This window comes from Phalacrocorax carbo, chromosome 6, assembly GCF_963921805.1.
Source record: "Phalacrocorax carbo chromosome 6, bPhaCar2.1, whole genome shotgun sequence".
NCBI classification, from domain to species: domain Eukaryota; kingdom Metazoa; phylum Chordata; class Aves; order Suliformes; family Phalacrocoracidae; genus Phalacrocorax; species Phalacrocorax carbo.
Genome location: NC_087518.1, coordinates 31,753,802 through 31,781,595, shown reverse-complemented (window position 1 = coordinate 31,781,595; position 27,794 = coordinate 31,753,802). Strand labels below are relative to the sequence as shown.

The following is a 27,794-nucleotide window of genomic DNA, read 5'->3' as shown; positions in this document are numbered from 1 at the left end:
AAAACACAGAGAGGGACAGAGAGGGAACAGGGCTGGCTTCTGTTCAAAAAGCTTTTTAGGATGCCTTGCTGCCCTGAGCCATTCCAAGCAGCAAGCGAGCGCTACCTGGCCCATTACAGCAAAGGAGGCAGGGCAAGCACCCCTCAGAGGAAGTGAGCTCTAGAAATTTGGGAAGAGGCACCTGGGACCAAGTGGCCTGAAGAAGAGAAACAAATGCATACAAACCCAGCACTTCATCCATTATTTTAATGTCTCCTAGTTCGTGTCCCCTGAGCTATTCCTGTGCTCCTTTCAAACCATGGCAGCTGTCCCCTGGGGCCACATGCCTGCAGGATGGCTTGCTAGGAGACATCATGGACTTGCTCCATCCCCTCAGACAAGGCTAGAAAGCAAAATGAAGCAGTGCCAGTTGTTTCTGAGCTTGCTGGTGTCCCTGTGCCACTAGTTCATCAGCTCAGTGTGCAGACTGCTTTTATCACAGCTCAGGTCTTCAGGAACATCTGCTCCAGCTCCAACATCCTTCTCTCCAGGCTTCACTAAGAAAACAGAGGCTTGTTGCTTGTGAAAGTACTCCACATACTCTAAGGAATGTTTCAAGGAAGGGGTAACAGGCTGGAAAGTGGCGTCCTGCTGTCTGGTTTCAGCCTGTATGCCATCACTTGTACTGCCATGCCCAAGGCAAGCAACAACCCACCTCCCAGCAGTCTTGGTATGCAGCTCTAGGTATTCTTCAGGACAAATGGGGTCCTTTGGACATGGGTTTACTGCAAACATCTGTGCCCTGTTTGAATCAGTCCAGACTGAGTTTGGACAGGATCGGTGTCTGAAGGGCTATGAAGAGAACAGAGGTTAGATTGATGCTTTGTCTCCAGCCTGAATGCTGCTGTAGATGGCCATATTGGGACAGCAGGTCCTCGCCTTAATGATGCCTGAAAATACTTCTGTGTCCCAGGCCAAGATTTGGTTTGGACACACTTCTGCTGCAGAAGTATGTGGCACTTTGGGCTACTGAAAGGGGATGTGTTTCTTCTCCCCTATCCTGCTCTGTGCCTTGCTCCTCAGGGAAGCTGTGTCTCAGCAGACAGTGATCTGGAAAGGGCTTTGCACAGTCCATGGGGACAAGAATAAAGAGAGGGATGGAAAGCTGGTGTAGATAAACACCACACCAGAGCAAATCTTTGCTTCAATAAAAACACCTCTGTATTCATGGCAGGGTCCTTAGCTTCATCCTTTCTATGACCTGATCTCAGTGCTAGCAGGGGAAGAAAACTAGCAGGAAAGAACAAGCAAAAGGGACCACAGGAAGATGCTGTGTGTCAGTAGTGCTCCTGGCAAGCAGGGTGGATCCCAGAGATGGGCCCCCAGCGATGACCAGGGCTGCTGTTGCACACACAAGAGAAGCCAGGGCTTCCTATGCCACAAGCACCGGCCTGCGATCCTGCCCTCAGCAGCTCGCCTGCTGCCATGGATTAGTTCTCCTGCCAAGCCATTTGTGCAAAATATGTTGCAGGATAGAACGGGTTATGGAAAACAAGCCCTGAAAACCACAAGGGCCTCCTGACCCACTTGTATCTGGTTTCTGCCAAGTTCTTGTTACAGATCTTAAACAGAAAGAAAAACAATGTATGAGGGATGAAGGAGCTGAAGGGGAATGAATATTCGTGTTGGAAGAGCAGTTGGCGGGGCTACACTTGGGGATGTTTGTTTATTATCAGAAGCAACTCATTGATTTTTATTTCAGCGGGTGCTTTCAGTAGCTTTCCACTTTCTCTGTGTCACTTGCTGCATGACTGTGACTCCTGGGAGAGGGGAAAGTGGGTTGTAGACAGGGATGGAGGGATGGCACCTGAGATGGAGAGGGGGCAGAAGTAGCCATATGTTGGGGTTTCCCAAGTGCAGGCCAGCCTGCACAGCCATGGGTTGGGGGAGCTGAGGCTGCTTCCACCTCTTTGCGTCTTCACCACCACTGGTATTGTGTCTGTGGACCTACTAGTGCCAAGTGTCTTTTGGGGTTCTGTAAGCCTGCAGGAAGGAGAGCTGCACCTGTCCTTGCACCAGGCTGGTGTGCGATCATTTTATTTCCCTCTGTTTGCTTTGTCTCTTAAGAAAATTAAGTTTCTACAGTCACTCTCCATGTGTGCAGGAGACAGAGACCTTCTCAGAGCTTAGGAAAAGTATGTCTCAACTGAGATTTTTGGAAGAGGAATAAATTTCTTTGGGCTCATCCCCTGAAAGGCTATATCCCATGCTATGCAGCCCATGTTGCTCATGCCAAGAGCAGCATGAAAACATACCCAGCAGGTATGTAGAGAGCTCACCATCTTGTGCTCCTCTCCCCAGCATAAAGGTCCTTGCCCTCAAAGGTCAGGGGCCAGGTCTGATCCAGAAGTGACCACTACCTGCAGTCCATGCTCCTTGTACTCCCCCACTATCTACACTTGCTGCATTAGTCATAGTGGAAGGTCTAGCCCTGCCTGGTCCTTTCAGTATCTGTGGACCGGACATCCACTAATTTGTTTAATCCCTTTTTGAACTTAAGATAATACTTGCCCCTGCAGCCTCACGTGGCAGCCAGTTTCAGAGTTGAGTGCTCACTCTGTCCAAAGTACTTTCCTTCACCTGTTTGAAACAGCCCCCTTTTGCCAGTCTCAGTGAGTGCTCCCCAATTCTGCATTCATTTTATCCAGCACCTCTGTGACTTGGCAAGCCTCCAGAAGTCTTCTGCTCTTCAAGTTGAAGAGTCCCAGCTGGTTTAGGGTCTCGTTGAAAAGCAGCTGTGGCATTGCCTTTATCATTTTGATTGATTTTTCTAGTTTAGCTGCACCCTCTTGACATGTGGAGACCAACATATCATGTACTTTCCAAAATTTGAATGTACCAGAATCTAGGGCAACTCATCAAGTCCTCTTTGGTTGCCTGGATCACATGGGCTCATAGGCTTTGGCAAGACTCTGGAAGGAATAGCAGTCACACGGTCTGCCTCTTGTCTGCTTACAAGAACAGCAGCCACATCCAGTAGGATTGTCTCCACATTTCCAAAGCCAGATGACAGACAGAAGAGTACAGACTGGATAAAGGTATCACGAAAGACTCCCACAGAAACAGGAGATCAGATAATGATGATGTGAGCATCACAAGAGGATGACTTTAAATTCTGGCCATGCTGAGGTACCTAGTTGCTCTAGAGAGTCTTCTTGGAAAAGCTGGGGTGCCTGTAGTCCTTATTGCCTTAAGCCCCAGGAGAGAAGAAAAGGATCTCTTTCCCAAAGTGGATCATCCCACCAGCATCATATTTCTGCCTGGCTTCCTGCACTGAGCTTTGCCATGGTACAAAATCAGAGCTCCTGGGTCTGGGAAGAGGGACAATCAAGGGGTCCCAGCCCCACTGATGGTGAGAAGCAGCCTGCAGCTGAACTCCAGCAGCAGTGCATCGCACCCTGTCTCACATCATGTTAAAGCACATCAAGACCCTGATTTTAGATGAGACTTCCCACCACCCCTATTGCATATGCCTTCAAAGGGGTTAATTCTGGCTGACAAATACTGGACACAAGCCACAGATGTGCCGAGCGAGGGTTTTGTGCATGTGGGTGGGAAGGGCCAACGGTCCATTGGGGTCCTTGACTACCTGTTGTACCAAGAGACTGGAGAACAACTTGCTACCACAAACACACTTCAATCCCTACCTCATCTTTTCCATTGTAATACTGCAGGAAAACCATAAAACAGGGAAAGCATTAGTGTTTTGTGATCATGATAACATGACCAGCAGCACGTGCAAGGGCAGCAATACCTTGTCCTCGTGTGGGGAAGACCTGAGAAATTCCCAGCAGCTCATGACAGCTTTCTGGTATGGCCCATCTTTACTCAGGGTGTGAAGCAGAAACCTGAAGCCAAAGTCTCTGCAAGTTCCCCCAGCATGCAGGCAGGGCAGCTCAGAGCAAAGCACAGTAAATCCAGCGTCAACCAGAGAAGGCACTGAGTCACATCAGGAAGGAACTGCTACCCTACAAGGCAGACCACAGCTGTTGTAGCTCTTGTCCAACTCCTACCATACCAGCATGAAGCTCTGCCTACTGGTGGTCTGTTCAAAGCACACTGCCTTAAATCCCTTACAATTAACCCTATGATACCTTCACGCAATGATGAAACAGAGCTGGAGCTGGGGGCAAATTCAGCATGTTGGACAACTTTGGGAGATAGAGGGGCACAGAGCTGGTGAGTTGCACAGACTAAGAGATGCTCTATACCAGCCAATATTGGCCATACTCATTAACGGACTGTTCCGGACCATGGTAGGAAGAGTCCAAGGTAGCAGCCTGGATCACTGTGCATGCTGTCACCTCCTCTGAAGTCAACAGCCTCACTTGGTCTTGAGCACAGGAGGAAGATAGCTAGGAGCTGGTCACTTTGGGGTGGCTTGGGAGAACTTGCCCTAGATGCTGCTAACACCTCCCTCCCAGCAGCCAAGCACACCACCAGGACCACAACCGCCTCCTCCCAAACCACACCAGGGAGGAGGGGTTTCTCTCCTTCATTCCCCTCTCCACCCAGCCCCAAGCCCCCTCCACTGCTGCCATCTGTTTTTCTACTGATGGCAGGGGATGAGATGTTCCGCTGGCCCTTGAGAGGCGAAGTGTGCTCAGTGCTAACTTGTATTCCTGACGGGCTCCTGGAAGGGTTTGCATCCCTCCCTCCTTTGCCCGCTGAGCTACGTGCCTCCGTGCTCCAGGGATAGGGAACTTGGCAAGGCACAGCGAGAGACCGGGAGGCAGATGGATGACCAGATTAATGGAAAGAGAAGGGAGGTGGGGAGAGAAGCAAGAGGGATGAGCAGGCAGGCTGATCCACTGCCAGCGTACAATAAAGATGAGTGAGAATCCCTCTAATGCCATTGCACAGTGACCTGAACTTTCCAATGTGAGGCAGGGTTCCAGCTGAGGCTGAGGAGGTTGAGCCTTGGCTACTACTGCCAAGCCCCAGCCCAAAGTGACTCCACCAGGGAGAGACAGTATAAGCAGCCAGGTGGCCTGGATTTCTCTTGTGTGTGGTTGATCCCCTCACTGAGGTGTCCAGATGAGAAAGCTTCCTCATCCAACACACGCTCAGCAATCAATGGAGAGATGACAACATCTCTGAGAGGTGACCGAGACCTGAGGTGACCTAGACAGTCCACTAGACGAGCATTTCACTGCCCAGTGGAGAGCAGAGTCTGGGCTCCTAAAAGAGGTGCCAACAGTGAGTGATTACTGTGAAATGATGAGGAACCTGGGACTAAGATGTCCCACAGACATGGCAAGTCAAGCTGAACAACGTCAAACCCAGCGGGGGCTATGTTCTGCAGGGGCAGAACATACCTTGTGCAGGTAAATGAAGTGGAGAACAAGAAGTGGGGGGACACACCACACAGGAAAGACAGGTTGCAGGTTATATTTAATCCCTACCTAACTCCTGCTGTTTTATGTCTCCGTATCCTGCAAAAGATTGGGTCCCAAGTGAAATGGTCTCCAAGAACTGCCGTGCTTTCAGTCACAAGGATGAAGGCAGGAGAGGAACAGGCACGAGTGTGGAAGCCAGCGCAGATGAAGCAGAAACACCAGTCAGCGCATTTTCTGTGGTCAAAGGAGGGAACCTGTAACACTTCCCTTCTTCCCAGTGGTAAGCAGCAGCTCCCAGAGTAACACCTTGAATGAGATACTTTTGGTAAGAGATATTCTTCACAGAAAGACAATGGCTACTATAAAAACACATGTGAAAAAATGTTGTCTAGGAAGGCTTGGCTTATCAGTCTGACCTTAAAAACCTGCAGCATCATAGAAGAAAACCTAATGAATAGTCAGAAACAGGTATGTTGGAAGTGAGGAGGAAGAGAACAGGGAGGAGGCAGCTGTGAGCTGTATCAAGGAGGAGAGCATGAGGGGGAGAGAATCTGAGGATGAACCTTCATTAGTGTTACAGTGAGAGACTGTGACCTTAAAAATAGGCTTGTGCTGATGAAATTGCTAATGAGGAAGAAGGCATTGCTCCACAGAGGAAGATCAGGATATTAGACAAATAGTTAGATGACCCAAAGGACTAGAAGGAGAAACAGGATGACGTTCACTTGTATAAAATTGAAGGGCAAGCTCTTGTACTCACGGTAAAACATCTGCTGTTAGCTTGGAGCTCATCAGTTGGCAACAAAGGAGGTAGAGAAAGATCTGGGTGTACTTGCTGACCTCGGGATATCTCTGAGCTGTCAGACAGATAGAACTGCAGAAATAACAGATATAGTCCTGGGTCCTATCAAAAGAGGTATTTCCAGCACAAGGAAGCTTTGTGTAGAGCTTTGGTGAGACTTCAGCTGGGAGAGTACATTCTGCTTGGTCATTCCTAATGAAAGATTAATTGAAACCAGAAACGGCATTAAAAAGTCTACAAGGGTGATGAAAAACATGGGCTTTCCATCTTCTGATAGGACACTGCAAGATTTTGGCTTGCTTAAGCTCCTGTATGCTAAGGTTCCTGTCTAGGATTGATTTCTAAGACTAAAAAGGGATGACAAGCACCCAAGAACAAAAAGAGGTCATGTTGGCTGTGAGCATGTTTGGGCTGCCAATGAGAAGACAGTGACTGTTACTGTGAGATGCTAGGACTTCATGTAATTGGTCTGTCTGTCTGTCTCTCTCTCTTTCTCTCACACACACGGAGAGGCATTTTTCATCATCCCCTGTGGGACCTCTTGCTGAAGACATAGACCCAAGGTGAGGTACAGGAACCATAGAGGAGGAAAGGCTGGGGTTGGTCTGGTGTACCTGAGCCTAAGGGAGCAACGTCACACCTGTGTTAGCTTTCTCTCACCTGAGCTGCACAGAAAGGGATGAAGGAACTCTTCACACCCCCTCTGTTTCTTTTTTGGAAGGACTCATTCCCAGAGAGCACAAGGAGCTATTCTCCCTTGCTAGGAGGAGAACCACAGATAGGATCATCACAACCATTTGGACTGTTCTTCCACATAAGCCCATCCTACTTCAAATACATTGCCCCAGAGCTGAGCTAGAAGAATTGGTTTAGAAAGAGCTGGAGTTCCCAAAATGCCAGAGGATCCATCACTAAGCTCTAGTACTCAACCATCAAACACCTTTCTAGCACACAACACGCCATGCCCCTATTCTTGCAGCCCATGCCTTGCACTAGAAACACACAACACAGCCATTGAGTTTGGGAAATAACTGCTGCACCTTCTGTTGACTTTAACGTTTCCTTCCTTGGGGACATGCACCCTGCAACATCGCCCTTTCTCGCACACTTCAGTCAACAAAGAGCTGAGCTAGGCAGAATATGTGAGCAAAAGCAATCGTTTGCATTGAAATGAGCACATAAAAAAATAAACAGCAAAACCCAAAGCTATTTTTGGTGTGCAAACTTCATTTACATTTTCTTTTTTTGGTAAAAATCCCAAATTTTTAGCATACAATATTCCAAAATACCCCCCCTTTTTCCTTTTATCATAATAACAACTAGTGCTTGACAAAGACTGCCTATTTTTAATTTCCTTTGTGAACTGACTCCAGGCTGCCTATGATTTTCTTCTGCCTGGTCATTATTCAAAGTGAAATGAGCAGCTAACCGATTTCTGCAAGGAATTCTTTGTCTGCAGATTCTTCAGGAGTGGTTTGTTTTGCATGTACAAGGCTGGAAATCCTAGCTGTTTTGGTTGGATGTGTGAGTCACGCAGGGCTTTTCTGGATCCACGTTACTCTAGAACTGTGGTTCTGGTTAAGGAAATATTCAGGCTTGGAGTCAGCATGTGCTTATTGGGGATACCCCTTGCCAGTGAAATCCTTTTGCTAGAACATTCTTCCCAGGCTAGCCAAGAAGAAACAGGCAAGGAAACAAATAGGTTATTCTGCAGCTCTTGTTCCCCAGCATCGGCCTGGCTGAGGGGGACTATACCCAAGGATGTTTGTTCTGCTCAGCCAGCAAGCCCTGGCCCAGCTTGGAGCAAACATGAAGTCAAAGCCATCCGGCTTTGTGCTGAAGTGAGTCTTCATTGCCAGGAGCTCTCCTCCAATGAGCTGACAGCTCATACTGGGAGCAGGGGGCTCTTACCTCGCAAGACTGGATGCAGTGAATGACAGAGGGGTCTGGATACCACTGCAGCCTGCCCGTACACACAATATGCTGAGGAGGGAAGAAGAAAAGAGCTGTTAGGCAAGGTGGCAGAGGGAGGGCAACAGCCATCAGTGCTCTCTGGAGGTAGAGATTCGCCCACAACACTGCATTACTCCGCAGTGCAGAACGGCAGAGGCACTCCCAGGATCCTCCCTGCACCTCTGCCCAGTGGGAAACCCTTCGAAGCCCATCAAACCCAAAGCAGCTGCACCTGCTTCACCAGTAAACCAGTGTACGCTGTTCAAGGCAGAGGCTAGATAGACACACACATGTCTGTGCAGATGTATATAGATACACAACAGAGAGGACAAAGGGAGATGGCAGGGACCATCAGAGAAGTGGATTTGGCTGGTAGTGCCACCTCACAGTGGGTGACTTGGCCACAAGCTGCTGCTGGGAGGAAGCCACCCAGCGCCATGACAGGCTGAGTCTGCCATCACCTCTCTGCATGATGCTGTATTCCTCAGCTTCTCACTTGTATGGAATGGGGGGCTCAGCCACTCATCACTTGGTGCCTGCATCAATTTGCTCATTGACCCCTGCTCAGGATCCGAGTCCTGGGAGGACTCACCTCCCTAGATCTGGCCTGAAGCAGATACACCAGACTCACGTTCACTTATGGGGCTAGGGCTGGTATTTGTGAGGCATGAACTCAGCTATTGCAGCCAACTGGACACAAGAGCGCGCTGTGAAGGGCTTGGTTTCATCATGCTGGAATGTGTTGTCCCGCTCATTCAGCGGGGGTTTGTGGGGAGCACTCATGATTACACAGGGGGAAGAAAAGCCCCACCACACATGCAATTTCCTCCTTGTAAAGCTCAGGCAGACTTTGAAATCTGAGGCCCCATAAAACAACGGCTGGCCTGTGAAAGTGTCCTAGAATGCCCTTCACAGTGCGGGAGTCACACAGAGGGGCACATACGTTTTCTCCCAGCCTCCCGTTTGAAACATGCAGCAGCAGGCAGACTGGCTCCAGCATTCCCAGGTGGCATGGCAGCTGGGGATGGGGCAGCTCTGCCCACACAGACCTGCTACAGGTACTTCTGCTGCATGTTCAGTTAAGACCATGATGGGGCTGGGGTAGGATGAGGTCCTGGCCATCCTGAGCCAGCGCAGGGAAGGCAGACCTGGAGGGAGCCACCATCAGATGGGGCAGATGTTGGGGATGCTGGCCAAGCTGTTCAATTCCTGCACAGCCCAGAGGATTTTGCATCCTACTGGGGTGGTTGTTGTGCAACTTGAATGGCATTTTAGCATTCTTATATTAGTATATTCATGTTCCAGGCTGGGAAATAAGGGCAGAGGGACAAACCTGCTTGGCTGCAGGATGCAATGCATCAGAGCTGAAAGCAAAACAAGACCATGCCCTTCCCAAGTGGCCTCTGCAGCTCCCTGTGTGGTTCAGCCCATCCTCTCCATCACCTCAGGAGCATGGCAGCTCCCAGGAATGGCAAGCTATTGGAGGCTTGGAGGAGCAAAGTAGGGAGCAGAGGCAGGAGCCGGGGCAGAGAGAAAAACAAGACAGTCCAGGGAGAGAGCTCCTGGCAAGGGGGAGCACCACTTCTTAAAATAACAACCCCCTCCCTCCTCCTCCTCTCTGCAAAATGCCTCCTTTGCACAAGAGCCTGCAGTGGTGGTGAAAGGGAAGCCGAACACCACTGCCTTGACGGGCCAAGCCTCAAAGGATCCCTCAAAGGCGAGGACTCCTTCCAAGGCTCGTGCTTAACCATCCCACATGCCCCGGGCGTCCTCACCCCCCGGCAGCGATCCGTCATGGGTCTGATTCAAGACGACATACAGTAGTATCCACAGGCATGATGCTGGGCCTCCTGTGGGTTCCCAGTAGGAGGGGAAAGTGTTTGGATGGGAGCGCTGGCTCCTGAGAAGATTGTTTGCTTTACTTTGTTCCACCTCCTTCCTTATGCATCTCATTTTTATTTTAAGAAATATTACCCCAGTGGAGCTGCTTTTTGGGAAAGTTGTGCTGTGAGGATCCAAACTATTTGAGCTATTTGAGCTGTTTTGCCTACAAAATGAGTAAGAGATGGGGAGGTGAAAGGCTCCCCCGTTCCAGCAGCAGAGGCAACCAGCTGGCCAGGGGGTGATGGCAGCTGGAGACATCTTTAAGCTGACAGTGTCCTGCCTCCTCCCTGGCAAGAAGATGCCTGCCTGGGTTGCATCTCTGCTGCCAGATAATTGGGGACCCAGGCTCATGCTGTGCCAGGGGTGGCTTTTGCTCTCCCCACACACTGGCTGACAACAGCAGCTTAGCAGGTTTAGGCATGCATCATGTCCTGAAACATCAGTGGGATTCCTGCATTTAACTTCAGTTATTGTGGTATCCTACCAGTCCTTGAAAACTGGCTTGGGAGCTGATAACTCATGCTGAACTTTGGTATGGGAGAGCAGGAGTGTGTACAGTAGCGTCTGCAGGGGAGGGAAGAGGAGGAAGAAGTAGTGGGAGGGAGGACCAACTCAGCACTAGAACCTGGTTATGGGGAGCAGCAGGTACCTCCAAAGCTTGCAGCCTGGGCAGCTACCTGGAGAGGGCCAGCAAGGATGAGCTCATTTATGCTGCTTGTCTTTCCAAGTCTTACCCTTCTTTACCCAAGGCAAAGAGATTTTGGTTAAAAAACACCAGATAAAGAGGAGTTCCCCTTTATACTGTCAGGGAACCACCTGCTAGAGGAATACACCTCCCCATTTACCTGGACTCTGGTGGGCTGCAAACGGTGATCCATAGTCTCAGCAGTCACGTTTTCGGGCAGTATGACAGGGTCACTGGGAGGTATGATACAGGAAGGTATGCACAGAGCACCTGCAGGAGGAGAGAGGAGCCTTGAGGGCTTTATCAGGAACCGGGCAATGATGTTTTACAGGAGGCTACCAGATCCAAATGTGTAGGCTCCTTACTGAGAGTAGGGGCAGACACAGAGAAGACATTTTACCTCCCAACCTAGGATGGCAATTCCTTCCCCAGATCCTGAATTGTGCAAGAGCGTACAGGAGTTGTGGCCATTTCCCTTCTCCCACATGAGGGGAAAATTGAACATGCCCCAAGAGACAGATTGAAGCCCTGATGGCAGGATATGGGATCCAGCATGAAAATAAGTCTGGCCTGACTACTATGGAATGTTTGTTGACATGTTAGGAAGCATCTTACACAGTTTTTCTATCATGTGAATTCCCACTGCCTTCCTTTGACCCAGGAAGAAAAAAGCTGCAAAAACTGCCTTGGAGAACCAGGTGGATCCCAGACCTAACCCCAGTCTTACACCAGGTCTGTCCATTGCTTAACCTTAGCAGGTCCTGCCCTTAGACTTGTCTCAGCCTGTTTTGATCAGACCTGGATGACAGCTGTGTTTGCTTCAGAGTGATATGGGCTTTGCTCGGGTGTCCTGTCCAGTGGGATGCCAGACAACATGCAACAACTGTGACTGAGCATTACAGCTTTTCCTAAAATCATAAGGTGACCAAGTCCTGGAGAAAGAAACGGGTGATGTGGTCCCTCATCTGGTGAAAGTGCCCTGTTACACACAATTGTCACTGCGGCTTTTACCTAGGACCTGCCACATTACCCCTGCAAAAATCAGCAGTAGTAACAAGTGGAGAGACCTCGGGGGCGGGGAGGGCATGGAGGGCTAGAGATTAGGAGAATTACTGCAAAGGACTGGGTTTGCCCTAAAGACCAGTCCCTGCTCCTTCTGAAAAGAGAGATGCTTACACTGGAACCAGCTTTAGCTTTGAGTCTTGAACATAAGTACAACCAAGGCATGCACAAGGTTAAAGCCACCCCCTGGCTCTGTATTTTGAAAGAGGATGGAGGAGAAAACAGGATTATTTTCATAGATTTAGTGGGGATCAGTACAAGAAGAAGAGTCACTGTGACCTTCAGCTCTCTGGGAGGGCTGAGTCAACATAAGGTTTGGTTTTCTGTTTAGCTTTCCTCTGCCCTCACCTATGCCGTGCCCCTGCTTGCACTTGTACTCCACGTAATTCAGCTCTGGGGGTGGTGGGCATGTGCCCCGTAAGCTCTGACACAGTTTGAACTCCTCTGTCCATAAGCCCTCCTTGGTGCAGACGATAGGAACCTACAAAGCAGAGGGAGAGCAGGCAGCGTTACTACCAGCAGCAGCAGGGCTCACCCTGTGTGACCACAGCCCAGCTCCAGGGGGAGCAAAATGCAAGAACCCCCCTCCTGCCAGTGAAATCCAGACAGAAGTTCTCTGGGGAAAGCTAGGTTGCAGCCATCTGGTCCAGCCTATGTATGCTTTGCACTACTGACCAGAAAGCAAATTGTTTTCCAGATATTGCTGGATCCCACTGGAGGGGAATCAATTGCATTTCTCTTCACAAGACGCTTCCAGCAGGTTAGGTGCAAAACCTGGGTGGAAGAGCATGGCAGGCAGCAGCTTCCTTCCCTAGGCAAGCCCTTGGGTTAACAAGCCTGCCCATCATCCCAGGCAAATGCATTCACAGCAGATTCCAAAATCCACTAGAAACCCTCTACTTTTGCTTTCTGACCCTTTTCACTCAAAACAAACAGGCTAGCTTAGGACTGCTGCTTTTTGGAAGGATCACCAGGGAGTGGGAGAGGATCCCCAGGCGGAGGTGCACCCTGTGCCATGTCTAGTATCCAGCAAGAAAAGCTTTGGGTTTGCAGGGCAGCTGCTGTTTGGCGATACAAGGGCATTTTGCATTTAGTCCTGGGGATGGACAAGTTGCCGTGGGTCCCCTCTGCACAGCGGCGCACAAAGAGCTCTGCTGTATTCAGGTGCTCTAAAGCACAATGCTTGGCCAATCTCTGCCTCCCCCCAAGTCACTCACCTGTTGTCCCTGCGGCTCACAGTTGAGGACACACTGGCTGTCCAGCTCAAAGCCCTGGGTGCAGTTGTACATGCCCTCGAAGACAGGAGGGGGTGGCTCACATACCACAGGGACACAGCGTCCCTCTTCCCACTGCCCACTCTCCAGGCACTGGACCTTCAGAAATTTCCTGGGGAAACACAGATGCCAGACTGGGCTGCAGCACCCCAAAGAAACGCCACCTTGGCTGTACCAAGCATCCCACAGTGGCAGGAGCAGACTAGACACATCTTTCCTGGAGCACAACCAAGCCCTCTATGTGGGGCTTTTCCATGCCATCCTACCCATTACCATGGGCAGGTCCTCCTGACGAGACAGCCCACACTCAATCTTTCCTTCCCCTTGGTGGGGGGGATCACACTGATATAGGAGCAATGCATGCTTTTTCCTTGCATTCATCACACCATTGCTCCCCGCCTCTTATGGTGCCCCATAACCATTCCCCTGCAGATCATGGGCTGCTTTGTCCCACTGCCAGTAGCTACATACTTTGCTGGATGGAATGAGCCTCCACCAGTAAAATCCTGCTGGCCTACACTCAGCTGCTCCTGAGGCTCCTTTTTGTACTCCAGCCAGATCTGTCAATCCCACTCTCACCAAGGGGCTGTCGTACCGCAGCAGACCAATACCATCCTGGGCTGCTAAAACAACCCAGGCACAAACTACTTGCCAAAAAAACAATGAAAAAGAAAGGAAGAAAATGTCCAGGAGTGGAGCCCACCCACTTTTCAGTCTCCTGTCTTTGGCAGCAATAGAGACACCACATGTTTTACATAGAGCCATCAAAACCCCACGAAGCATGGGGCTGGCTGGGGGCTGCTCTCCCAGAAGAGGACATGCCACCACAACCCCAGACTTTGACACACAGGTTTTGACAGCACTGATGGGCTTTATCTGAGCCAGTGGTGATTGCTAGGTCCTTAATGAGACATTTTTCCCCACCCCTCCCTGTCCCTCTTTACTAGACAGCCTGCTTCAGCTGCTCGCCCCTGCCTTCTCCCATCACTCATGCCAGCAGGCAGGACCCACGTGCCGCGCTATGGAGTTTATAGCATGCTGCTCATATGTGGAAGGGTGTTTTACTCGGTTAGAGAAAACCCTGGGGGGAGGCACTAAGTTGCCCCTTAGTTTTAAGTGGCAGCAGATATTGTGTGGGGCCACCCAGATGCCCCCTAACACACACTACAGGGTCACACAGCCCAGAGCAGCAAGGGGACCCCATCTGCACTCCACCACCAGACCTGGGGCAGGAGCTGGTGGCCATCCCCATGACATTTCTGCGAACTCCTGAATGGGAAATTTGAGAGCTTTTTGAAACATTCTCATATTTTTAAATATTTGCATCTCCTAGAGATTCCCCTTCTCCCTTCAGAAATCAGGAATCTGTTTTTCCTAAAGACTGTATAAGGGGGGCAGGGGATTCCTGCTGTGGTGAAGTCAGACTCCAGTAGGTAACATGGAGGCAGGCAGGGGAGTGGGTGGGATATGGCAGGTCCCCCAGCACAGAGCTTTGCACAAGTATCCCCACCAGACCATGCCGGGAGTGTGGGTGGCCAAGGTGTGAGCACCTGGGCAGCAAATGGTGCTGCAAAGTCACCCCAAGAGCAGTAGCCTTGAATTGACTAGAGAGAACTGCAACTATGTACTATTTTGGAAAGGTGGTGAAGAGGAGCAACTCTGGATCCCATTGTGGGCATCCTGTGGTTTCAGCCCATGCCTAATTTAACTTTCTTGGTTGCTCACCCTTTCTACTGGGATGACGATCACTGCCTTTTGAAGATGTCCCCAGCAGAACTTGCCTCCTCCCATGCCCATTTGAATGCTTTGCTTTGCCCACCTGTAAAGGTGAGTGAAGGCACATGCCGAGACACACTGATCTGTGGTGGATGTCCAGGTCCCCAGGTAGCATTTTCCCCTCTTGAATTGCCTGGCACACAGGGTGCGATCCAGCTGTACAACTTCCAAGGGAGTACACACCACAAGAGCTGCAGTTTGCACAGGTGCACGCTATGGTTCAGAGCCCCATCATCTTCACCAGGGTTCCTTGTCTTGATGTGGTGCTGGAGTGACCCCAGCAGGAGCTGGCACCATGCACAGCCTCTCCCACCTCTCCCCCCACCTGCACCCCCCTAGACCTGGGAGGAGAAACTGCCTTGCTCTGGAGGCTCACCTCCCTGGCAGCATCTGTGCTGGGGAACTTCAAACAGAGATAGCCTGGGCTGACCCCAGGGTAGAAAGTGGCATGAGGGACCACTGCTGCCCGCATGAAGTGAGCAGTTTATATTAAGGCACAGAGAAGGGAAGGGAGAGACTTAAAAAAAAAAAACAACCCCACAACCTCATAGCAGCTTGAAATTTCCAGACCCCCCAACTTCTTCTGATCTGGGTTAGCAGCATTTCTTGAGGATTAACAAGGAAGCCAGGAAAATTGGAGTCAAAGCTTTCCCCTCCAACCAGGCAAGCTGCTGCCTAATGGGTAGAGGAGGCACGGGAGAAGGCTGAGGCCAGTAAGGGATGCATCTGACGTGAAGGCATGAGTGCCTGCCCAGCTCCAGGAACTGAGCACGCAGGAGCCTGGCTGGGGTCCAGCTGCGTACTGGGATCCAGCTTGGGGGAACTAGGTCTGCTGTACAGGAACGGTGATAAATGAGTCTACAGCCTCATCTCCCATGGCAGGAGGCTGACAGCTTCAAAAAGAATAGGGGGGAAGCAGGGACATTTGCCAATAAATTGAAATAAAGCAACATTAGCTTCGTAGGACCTCTGCTGCTGTGCTCCAAATAGCCTGGGCAACCTGGGATGTAAATCTTCATCAGACACCTTAGACATGGAAGTGACACAGGAGTCTAGTTGACAGCCTGTGTTTTCCTTACCTGGATGCTTGGCTCCCTCATCTGCACGGGTGTTTGCCTTTTATCTGGAAGGGGCAGATGTGGGCAGAAGCAGCAAGCGCCCCACACCATTGCCCCACCAGAAATGTACAGTGGCCTGGTGCCCTGCTAAACTCCGATGCTCCCGGAGTTAGGCTGTCCTGCTTTGCATGCTGCAATCTTTCTGATACACTTCCAGCCCTGGGTCTGCTAACTCCTTCCAGTCCATTTTCTCGTCCACGTTCTCCTGCCTTCTTTCATGGTCTCCATAGCCTTTGAACAGGGACACGAGGCAAAGGGGCTGACAACTCCATGGAAGCTCATCAGGGGTCTGGGTTGTCTCATGGCTCCCTTGATCTCCAGTGAAAATGCAGACTGAGACTTTCAAAGCTACCTGAGAAGACCTGGGTGGCTGGTGGTTCTTTGCTTCATTCCCTCAAGCTAGCAGAAGGGGCTTAACCCCTCACAAAAGTAGCTTTGAGAAGCCAAAATCTCTTCTTTCCAAGGAATCATGCCACACTGGGCAAGTGAAACAACTGTTCTGAAGGGTCTAACTTTTTGGTCCCCAAACTGAGAGCATCCCCCCAGCATTAGAGTGCTTATCTAAAGGATGTCCTAGATATTACTATTGGAGAGCTGCTTCAGATAGCACTTTGTGGTGGAAGCAACAGCAGGGACCACTGCAGGGGTGATGCCCATTTTCCCTGAAGTATCTGTCCTCTGACTTTCAGGCCAGCTCTTTCAATGCTGCAGCCCTGGATGATGCCAAACATTGCTCATTTGCAGTTCATTGCTCTGTGCGATCCACATAGGTGGGTTGGTGATGCCATTGGACAGATGCTGCCCAAAACAGAGACGTCCCATCACAAAGCATAAATACATTTGTTAAGTTCCCCTCGTTACAGTTATTTTGGGGTTAGATGTGAAATAGCTTGGCAGCTGGAAACTAGGCTGTTATGTGGGTTCCTGAGGCTGAAAACAGATTTCCTTTAGGAAGAGTCAAAGATTTACCCTTCATGTCAGCATCATCAGTCATGGTCCTGCGAGCAGAAAGGCAGCAAATCTCTGGCAGGATCTTGATTATGCAATCAACATTTCTTTGAGGATCGTTTGTTGACAAGCAGTGATTTCTAAAGGGCCTTTCCTCACTTAGGTTAATAGATAATAGCATCTTCAAGACAACAGATTTCTTTATCCCCTTTCTTTTCCACATATGCTATGGGAAATTAATTTCAACTAAGATTGCAGGAGCCTTCTGGGTAACCTTACTGCCCCTACAGTAAAATTCAACTAAGGAAACAGAAGTGAGGGAATCATATGAGCATCTGTGTCAAGAGCATCTCATCTTGGACAGAGACAGCTGGATCCCAGCCACGGCTCAGGCCTGCATAAGATGGGCACCGTAGCCCTCCCACGTGATGAGCAAGGCCACAGGTTGGGTTCCTGGTCCAGCTGTAGCAGCCATGGTGTTTCACGAGGTGCATGAGAGAAGAATGGACTGCAGAAGGCTGACAAAAAAGCACCTAGTCAGGACGTGATGCTGAACCCTGGCTGGGTTGGGGTCCTGCTCGCTCACATTACAGCTTATCTGTTCCTGTCCATGGGAGGTCCACAGCCATCCCTGAAGGAAGGCGCCTACACGCAGCCCTTGAAGGAAATGACTAAGCTTCTTGTAACAGTGCTGTGAGAAGATAAGCATGTCTTTCACATAGTAGCAGAGTGGGCTGATCCCTGGGGTTGTCCCACAGACACCCAAAGATGCCTCTACAACTTCCCTGGAGAACAGTACAAGCCCCATAACTGTTGGTGAGGCCAACTGGGAGTTACACTCCTTCCGTTGTTCCCCTCTAAAAACATATGATTGCTGGAGCTAGAAGAATAATTTGAAGGGAGCCTGACTATATTTCTAAGGTTACGCTAGTTAGCTGCCATGGGAGGTCTTCAGTGTCAGCTGCGGATCATGCCTGACTTTTATCCAATATCTAGTACACATAAAGAATCTTGCTTTCTTATGCCCATCAACACCTGTATGACATTAAATCCTTTAGCAAGGCTGGTGCTTGCTGGATTGATGGACAACAGGGAGAAAATAGATCAAGAACTCAATTTGCTGAACCTAGAAAGAACCCAGCAAGACTTCAGAAAACCCCAAAAGCTGATGTCCGAGTCATCACCTGACACCCTACACCCTCACCAGCACATCAGCAAACTGCAACCCCCACCAGACCTGGCCCCTTCCAGAGCTCTCCATCACCTTCTCCAACAATTCATTTTCTCCAAAACTGGCCTGAACAAAGAAAGCAACCTCTCCCTCTGGCAGCTCCCATCCTCTTCCTTCCAGGGCTAAAACACCAGAAGGATTTCCAGCAATCCAGCAATTGACTGGCCCACTTACTAGCTAGTAGCTGCTACTCACTACGTGCCAAGGGGCTTGTACTCATGCTGAGTATACGTGCAGAGCTCCAGATGAGACATTACACCAACATTAACACTTCCAAGGAAAGGCTTTTGCTTTGAATCAGGCCACTCTCATAGAAGTTAATCTGCATGATAAGAAAACAATGAAGTTTCTGCTGCTATTAGTGTTTTTTTGCTTAACAGGATTGTACTCTACCATCAAAGATGTCAGACAAATTAGTAATAACGATAATAGCAAATGTGAAAATGCTATGTCAATATGCATTGACATAGCTCTGAAAATGTAAACCACTTTGCATGATCTTCCTTGACTTGTCTCACAGGCTGTTCAGACCCATAGGGAAGTTACACATCAGAGGAGCCTTGGGAACTGCCAGAGGGCATCCTTCTTACCAGCAGTTGCTGCAGTATGACTGAGATGGCCTAACTTTGCAAGCTGCATTGATCTGATTGTATGTCCAGTGCCTGAAATGCCACAGGCACGCAAACTGCTCTGCAGTTTGCAAGGCAGTCCATGTGATTGTAGCTATAATCATAATTTGCCTAACTCCCCTTGGCCCAAGAAATGCTCCTAACACTGCAAAAAGCTGTTTACAGAAACCACTTCCTTCATTACGAGGCAAGAAATCTGGCAACTGCTTCCCAGCACACAACAACCCTACCCCAAAGCAAAGTAGAGACGAAGTCTGCATCCAATTAAACTGGAAGGGGGCATTAAACAATTAGCACGTAATTACCTGATTTGGCTAGCATCAAGACTCTGAGGAGGACCCAGCCAGTGCCAGGAAATCTTTAGTGACCGTACCCAACAGGGGCTTCGGCTGGAGGTGTCACAGAAAAAATGCTGCTTCACCCCCGCAGCGTCACGATATTAGCTGAGTGCAGGATTAGTGAATCACCAGTATTTTTTCCCCCGAAGCATCGGGAAAAATCGTCTCCAACTGAAATGCCAATGCCTGAGATTAAATTTAGCCAAGACATGCAGGGGGTAAAATGTTAACCCTGACAAAAGGCAGTCATTCATTCTTACAACCCCCAGTGCCTTGATCCATGTTTTATCACTTTTAGGAAAGACAGCAGGTCCAGCATCTTATTACATCTAACTACCTGAGAGTCCACAATCACTTCTGTACATGCTTAATTTTCAGCAGCTGACAAGTATATTGAGGTGCCTAGGAAAACTCATGTGCTTTAGGTTAAGACACTTAAGGTACACATGCACACAACAGCAGCTTGTGTCTTGTTTTCCCTGCTTTCACCTAAACCAGGGGAACACCTCTGGTATCTCAAGAAACCTGCATGACCAGAGCAAGCTGCTCTGCTTTGTACCTATCAAATCTGCTCTTTAAGACTGCCAGCATACCATCACCTCCCCTCCCTGCTCACACTGGGAGAAGAGGAGGAAGGAAATGGTGATAACAGGTCTGCCACTGACTTACTTCTGAGGCTTCCCCGCTGCGTTCTCAGCCACGTGGTATCCAGGCTTGCACTTGTAGCGGCAGACAGAGCCCACGTCGTGGTTCCCCTCCAGGCACCGTGGGACCAGGAGCTTGGCATTGGCCACCACAGGCGGTGTGTCACACTCCAGCTTGCAGTAGGCTTCAGGGAGTGACCAGAGGCCATCCTCCAGGCAGGTCAGCCACTGATTTGTTCCTGACCCCAAAAGAGAAGCAGCATGTTGGGGTGACAGCTGACCCAGGGATGGAGTCCTGCTGAGGGAAGCTCAGAGCAACCAGCAAACATCCTTTTGTTACAGCAGATACTGATGCCAAAGTAGGCAACAAATATGAAAACATGGACTCCATTGCATGGTTGGTCAGGCTGGAGCAGAAACCAGATTCCTTGAATGAAGACAGAAGTGAGGAAGGGACAACTTCTAGGGAATGGATCTTGGTTCTGCAGATCTCCCCAAAACTTTCCCATAAACTTCCCCTCTCTGGTGATGCCTCAGAAGAGCCTTCAGTGGGCTGGGGCCTTTTGTGTATGACAGGTATCTGTCATACCTAGCCCAGCTCGTCTCCATTCTCCCCAGCTTTTTGCAGCTTGTCCTTACCTTCACTTACAAGTTGTCAATACCCTATGACCCTGTGTGCTACACATGCACCGCAAGTTGGAAAGCACCAGCAGGACAGATGTGGGAGCCTTAACTAGTGTGACTGGGAATTCAAACCACCAGTTACTAAAGGCTTGGGTTGAGTATTACAGCTCAACTCTCTGTTGTCCCTCTAGACAAAAGGGGGTTTGGTAGACCCAGATAATGGGTGGCCGAAACTACACAGCTCTGGGTGCCTGCGGTAAGTGTCCAGGACTGCATCACCCACATGGTGTAGATGATGGATGGTTCACTGGGAACTGCTGAGCAATTAAAAAAAGCTGGACTGGAGAGAATGGGACTCTTTCTACTGAGGGGTTTGGATCAGCAGGTTCCTGGTGCAGCCAGACTGGTCCATGCTCCCTTCAAACATTGTTCTTTTTATGGGATTGCTGCTCTGCCTATAACTGTTCTTGGAACAGGGACAAGACCATGCCTCCACGCAGTGCCTCCATTGGGTGGGCCTGCACTGCTGAGGGTCGCCCCCCGCCTCCAAACACCATGCAGCCGTGTCATCCTTTTTCTTGCCTATTCTTAGTATTCATTAGCCTTGAAAGCCTGCCCGTAAGGATGCAAGCCTTCGGGGAGAATGAGCATCAGGCACACCCCTGTATCAACAGCTCAGCTGAGTCGGCTAGACCTCTGCGAGTTTACCCACACGGCTTGACAGCCTTGGCTGAGCACCACCAGCTGTCATGTCAGCCCCTGGAAGTCACCCAGGGCGCTCCATCAAGGGGGCGCCTTCCCACTAAGGGAGCCCAGGGCAAACCTCCCATTGACTTCAGCAGGAACAAGAGGCCGCTATGAGTGAAAAATCAGATTAAAGCCCTGCCCTCAGCTGACCCACTGAAGGCAACAGGCATCAGTTCGGGCAGAATTTCGTCTGTCAAGTTGTCGTTTGCATGCTACCCTTTGATCAGCTCACACTGGGGATCTGCCGGCATCCCCCCTCATCATGAAATGAGACCTTAATTCCCTGCAGTTTTTGCTCCTTAGATTTAACTTTAAAAAAAAAAGAACCTAAATTATTTTCATACGTTTCAGCTATAAATGTCTCCATAAAATAGAGCACCCATTAAAATGATTTGTTGTATGTGATTGTTCAGAGCAGAGGCACTGGTGGAAACTCACATAAAGTCCCAGTGCTTGAAGCTGTCGGGGCAATTACCCCCAAAATCCCATGCAGCTCAACCTTGTATAGACAGGAACAGTAGCTCTCTTTCTCTTACTTGGCTTAAAAACATTCCTGCGGCTATTGATGGAGTCGGCAGAATAAAAGCCAGGCCATGGCATGTCTGGGGGACTGCTGTGTGTCTGGGTGGTGAACATCTCCCAAACTGTTCTGCAGCTGTGGGCATCAGTCTCTACAACTTTATACAGCCCCAGGACTCCTGAACCACACACTTTCCCACAGCCACTGAGCCACTTTTGGCTCTCTGAAGTCCTCTCTCTGTCTGTCCATGATGGCTGCCTGCACACTTTTTGCCTCCCTCATCCCCATAATGCTGGACTCTGCCAGACCTCACCAGCTATCATGAGAAGACATCCCTGAGGTGGATGGATAAAGGCTGCCAGCCCGGGGATGGGAGTCAGGAGGAATTATCCCCACACAGTGGTGTCCCTGCTCAAGGGGGATGGATGCCCACCATTTTAAGAGGTGTCTCAAGATCCCACCTGGCTGGGAGAAGCCATGATAACCAGGAAATTCAAAGTTGCAATACTCTCTTTGAACAGCCTGGGACAGGCATGAAAAGGTGACACCAAATAGGGAGTATTAAATCCCTCAGCACTTCAGACCATACCTTGAAGCTTGGCTGGGTGGATGCAGGAGAAGGAGCAGCTGTGCAGGTAGGTGGTCCCCTTGGGGCAGGAGAACTCGGCATAGTACACATGGGACTGGTCAGGGACACCGCAGTCAACAGGGTCACAAGTCACAGATCTGTCCCACTGCCCCGAGCTGCATGTTAGCACCACCTTCTGCTGTGGAGAAAACAAGGCTCTATCAGACCCCTGCAAGTGAACCTTAATCTACTGCTGTGCCAGCACAGCAGAGAGTGCTGACCCAGGTTTCAGGGCAAGGAGATCTTTCCCCCATTTTTCCTCCCCAGTGTGCCCTTTCTCCCTACTCTGGACACTGAGTCATGAAGCCCCTACCTGTTCATGGGGTGATGTTTGGAGTGTGAAAGCAGAGAATGGCCTTTGGGGTAACACACAAGCCACCTGCACAAGAGACCTTCCAATGCTTGATCTGTAAATGGTTGCCTCCAGAAAATGCTAGCTTCATGCACACTGTCTGAGCAGTGCCAGAACACACTAAGGGGAAGAAGGAAAATCCCTTCAAGATACACTACAAATTCCTGAGCTACAAGCTATTCCCAGCTCTGTGTGCTGCAATATTTTCCCCTACAGGATCAAGTCTTCTTCAGCCATTGATGGGCAGCTCTCCTGTTGATTGTTTTTCCCTAAATGCACTGATTGTCTCATGCCTCAGCCCACAGACCCCACTGAAATCAGAGGTTCATATAAACTCACAATTCCAAACTACACAGCCCCTCTCACACAGCTGGGGCACTGCATGAAAACCTAACTCCCAGTGGTCCCACCACTAAACAGGATCAACATGTGCCACAGACAGTGGTGGATGAGCAAACTGATCTAGTGAAAGATGTCCCTAGCCATGTCTGGGAGGTTGGACAGATAATCTTTTAAAGGTCTCTTCCAACCCAAACTGTTCTATGACTTTTGCTCCCAGGTGGCTAACCCCAGCCCAGCAGTCCTCAGGCAAGGGCTACAGACCAAAGAGGAGTCTTTCAATTGTTCCTGATGTCCTCCCACTGGCTGCATACAGCCATGCTGCTTGTACAGTCAAATGTGTGACCTGTCCACCCAGCTGACGTGTTTTGATTGAACCTGGATATGGTGGCTCTGAACGACATCACTAAACTTAAGTCTGGTACTTTTGGGTGCGCAGCAGGATCATGGTGTAACCAAACCAGGTGGAAAGGTTGCTCAGGGAAAGAGCTGTGAGCATTTTCCCAAAATGTCTCAAGATGTGTAGGGTCACACAGCCAAACCAGTAACATCACCTGGGGGCTCAGGGCAGGGCACCTGCAAGCTGCCATCTGCTGTGACAGCCACATGGCAAAGCTCTGTCCAGAAGTTTCCCATCTTGCTGCCAAATGCATGAAAACCATCACACAAAGCAGATTTACTTTGTGCAGTTTCATTTCAGAGGAGAACTGGAACATTTTGTTTTCCCTGGGCATGCCTTGTCACACAGACCTGTGAGGCCGTGTAATTAATAACCTCCCCGGTGACAAGGGGCCAAGTGGTGCATTCCTAGCTTCCCCATCCCACTTTCCAGTGCCCACCTCTCCTTCAGCAAACACAGATCACTGCAGCATGGGAAATCTGCCTGCCAGGCATCATGAGCACTTGCAACTCTCCAATGGGATGAGGGGTTCGTCCTGCTGACACGGCCTGACTCACCTCCATCTGTCTCCACCCTGTGCGAGTTCACACTCTTACTCAGGCTGGCACAGGGATCAGCTCAGCACTAAAGACTCCTGTTCCCCCTCCAGGAACAGCCTAAGGATGGGACGCACTGTGCCCATGACCCTGCCAAGGTGACTGCCCAGACCCGAGGAAGCTCAGCTTCCAAAGACATCAGTTCCAGGACTCCTTGGTCAATGGCTAAGAGCCGTGGTGGCTTGTGGCTTTTACAAGACATCCCTTAGCCCTCTGGAAAGCAGGACAAACTCTTTCATGATGACCTCTGTGCTTCCCTGCTGGCGTGGGCAGTGTTATTGCGATGCAACACAAAGGAAGAAAAGCTCTCGGCGCCGTTGGCTGCCTCTAAATATAGTTGCTCTGCAATTACTTCATTTTTCCCTGAGGTACTAACTTCAGCTTTAAGAGAGAAAATGTCCCAGGGATGTTTAACCCTCCCAGAAATGCCCATCTGGAGAACAGAAACATCTACCTATCTCTCTGTGGGAGTGCATCACCCTGGCTTGGGATATCCCTTGCAGCAGCTTCTGTGGTCTGCGGACAGCTAGGAGGACTGCAGCAAAGGAAGGCAAGAGGTCCCAAGAACAGGACCAGCAGCCACCAGCATGGAGGTCCAGCACCAGAGCCTCCACGGGGCTGAGGTTCACTGGAAGAGCAGAAAGGAAGTTGGGGCTGGAGGAACAAGGTGTCCTGGGGTCAACTCCAGCCACCTCGGGGCGGTTAAACCCTTCTTAACTAGCACTAGGCTGTGAGGTCACCCCCACCCTGAGGTCCACTCACCTGCACGGAGCCCAGGCTCTTCCCATTGCTGGAGCGGAGGACGAAGCCCTTTTCACAGGCGATAGCACATGCCATGTGCCTCGGGCCATCAGAGGTGCAGTCAAGGGTGGCAGTGTGAGCAAGCAGTGGCCGCATGCAGCTTCCCAATCCTGCACAGGCACCATGGACACAGCTATGGAGGAGAAGAGGGAAGGGATCAGCAAGCAGGTCCCAGGGCTCTCTCTGGGTAGCACCTGTGTGGGATGCTCAGTGGGTCACAGATGCCTACAGAGATGCACACCTATCCCTCAGTCCCAGATTCTTCCAGGCTTGAAGTCTCCTGACGATGGTGCCAGGAGGGTATTTTTTCCCAGCTCTGCCCCGGCTGGACCTCAGCCCAACCCCAGCTCACACCTCCCCACAGACCATCATGTCCTTCCAAGCTGATGAAAGGAGGCATGGCCCAGCAACACTACTTCCAAAATCTGTGCTCTCTGGTGGGTCTACTCCAGCTCCTCTGCCCCAGGGTGCACAGGCTGCATTGCAGAGCCTGCACACAGCCTAGCACCAAAGGGGCTGATGGTGCTTGGTGTAAGTGGACCAAGGGAGCAAGAGGAAGGAGATAATGGGGAGAGGGCAGGCAGATGACATATCCAGCATGGCCACAACTCCCATGGCCAAAGTGGGAAAGTTTATATCAGATGGTCCTATCAAGCAGCACTCCTGAATGAACATGGAACGAACAACAGTCATTGTAGCACCTTCCTGAGGGAGCAGCAAGGTGGTCTCTATCACATGACTAGTTCTCATCTCCAACATGTTCAAATCATGCTGGACACCAGAGAACTTGTGGCAAGAGACATCCTGAAACTGTGGTCTGGAAGTGCCATAGGGAGTACACCATTAGACTCATACGTGATTGCAGCCACTCATGTGTCCTCCTGTACGCAATCTGCTCACACATCTCAGGCATGAGTGTGTAGGGACAGACAATGGAGAGCAAGAGATCTGCACTTTATAAAGGCAACAAAGCCCAGACAGTAACATTGGGTGTTTTTCCTTCCTGGTAACTTTCGAATCGACACCTCAATTTCAGTCAGACTTAGCACAGAATAAGACAAGATTTGCAGCAACAGATAGTCAGGAAAAATAAAAAGATGAAGAGGCCTTTTTAAAACCTGTGCTGATAGAAGGGCGACAGCTATGTCATACCTTGTATTAGACATCAGAGAATCCACAGAGGATTCTCCAACTGCAAGGAAAGATTTAGCTGGAGAAGGAACCTCTGCAGATACTAGGGAACCATCCATGAGATGTTCTTCAAACTACACATAGTCCTCCCCAGGCCTGGCAGCAGAGTTGCCTGAGCTTCGTGTCCACACAGCCTGTGGTGGAAGGGAGAAGTTGAACATGCTGCAGCTGTCTCCTCCACCCCACTCTGGTCACCTTCCTGCTCTGCTTTGATGGTCTTCAGCAGCTCTGCTCCTCCCACAGGCTCACGCAGTGTTTCAAGCCTAAGCATGTTTCTATGTTGACATCAGGCTCTTTGGGATCAAAATCATCTCAACATGCACCTGTCCAGCTCTAGAGACTCAGCTGTGGCTACCAAGGTGAGATGCAGCTAAAAGGAAGAATTACCCTGCCTTGTGCACCACCTCAAGTTACAAGATATCCCAGTAAAGCTTGCATAGTGTCACCCATCCCTGGGAAATAAACAGCCCCCTCCTCACCACAGCAGCTTCCCACCAAGGACCAGCCATTTGGTACTGATTAATTAAGATTAAGCATCACAAACAGTCCCACAGCGAAGATGAATGCTGGACAGGGGGCTATAGTCTCCATCAGTGAAATGCAGCCAGTAGATTAATTACCTGGGATGGAATGGGGCCAAGACACAGGGTTGACATAACAGCTCCCACAGGGAAATGCCCTGGTTATCTGGCAGTCAAAGTTTATCTTTTACCAAGTGCAACAGAATAACAGCAGCCCTTCTGAAGCAAGGGCAGAGGTGCTGCAGCTTCAGGTGATAACTGAGGGCAGAAGGGAGGAAAGTGTACCCAAACACCTCCCCTCTGCTCCCTGCTTTGCACGGGCCTGTCAAGAGTTTTTGTGCACTGTGTTTCACCCAGGGGAGGCAGAGGTAGCCTTTGCCTCTTGCATTCACTCAATCTCTCCAGCCAAGGATGCACAGCTAAAAAGAAAAATAAAAATGGGGGGAGCGGGGAAGGAAAGGTGCCGACACGGACTTTAAGGGATGCAATGTGCTGCTGACTCTGGACAAGTCCACTGACCCAAAGACACAGTGGAAACCTGCAGGCCACTGCCCTGAAAGAGCCGGTGGGCACAGGAAGGGACCACAAAGGAGAACAAGAAGAAAGGGGCTGTTTTTTCAATGCAGACCTGTTTATGAAGTGAGAAATGGTTTCAGGGCAGCTGCTGCAAATTCTTTCACTAGCTTATATTTCCATTTGCTTCCTTTTTAAAGAATTTGTTTTATGAGCACAGCGTTTGTCAGGTCATTAGCTTCTGAGGGCATCTGGTACCAATTGTAGCCCTCTCCCCTCCCCTCCCGCAGTCACCTTCTCTGGGCAGTTGCTTTGCTCCCTGCCTGTGCCCCAGCACATGCACACACTCAAGCTCTCATCCCCAACTCCACCTCCCCATGATGGAGCTGCTGTCCTAATCCTTGCGTGTGTGTCTCTGCACATGCATGTGTGAAAGGGCATGAACTTCTCCTCCTTCCAGCCTTGCTTTTGCCTCCCATCCCCTTTCTCATCAGTCATGGACACGCAGGGAGCTGCAGCTGGTGTGCAGCATCCCTCCTTCCATGGACCTTGGTGCTTCATTCACACACCACAACAAGTCCGTATCCGCAGGTGTCTCATGGCACATGAGGATTATCCAGACAAGTCACAACCCACATGCTGGGAAGCAGGGCTGGGAGATGAGTGGTGGGTTCACCAAGTGGCTGTAGGCTACAGGGCAGCTGGACGGTCACAGCGGGATCCTAAGACTCCTAACTTCATCTGCTCATGAAGTTGTGTTGATTTTATGGAGCATGTGCTCACCACAGCGCTGGTTTGGACAGGGTGGTGGCACCTCTTGACACATCCAGCTGGGCCATG

General features: G+C 50.2%; 1 protein-coding gene across 1 annotated transcript in view; it reads right to left on the bottom strand.

Annotated features, from left to right (window-relative positions):
* Nucleotides 1-27,794, bottom strand: part of PAPPA2 (pappalysin 2) — a 95,336-nt gene that overhangs the window by 10,946 nt on the left and 56,596 nt on the right. Inside the window, exons 14-20 of the mRNA XM_064454446.1 lie at nt 24,691-24,862; nt 22,203-22,380; nt 19,748-19,961; nt 12,982-13,150; nt 12,113-12,245; nt 10,863-10,972; nt 8,092-8,163 (exon numbers count right to left, since the gene is read on the bottom strand). Of these exons, the coding sequence (XP_064310516.1) occupies nt 8,092-8,163; nt 10,863-10,972; nt 12,113-12,245; nt 12,982-13,150; nt 19,748-19,961; nt 22,203-22,380; nt 24,691-24,862 (1,048 nt within the window). The remainder of the gene's footprint in view (nt 1-8,091; nt 8,164-10,862; nt 10,973-12,112; nt 12,246-12,981; nt 13,151-19,747; nt 19,962-22,202; nt 22,381-24,690; nt 24,863-27,794) is intronic.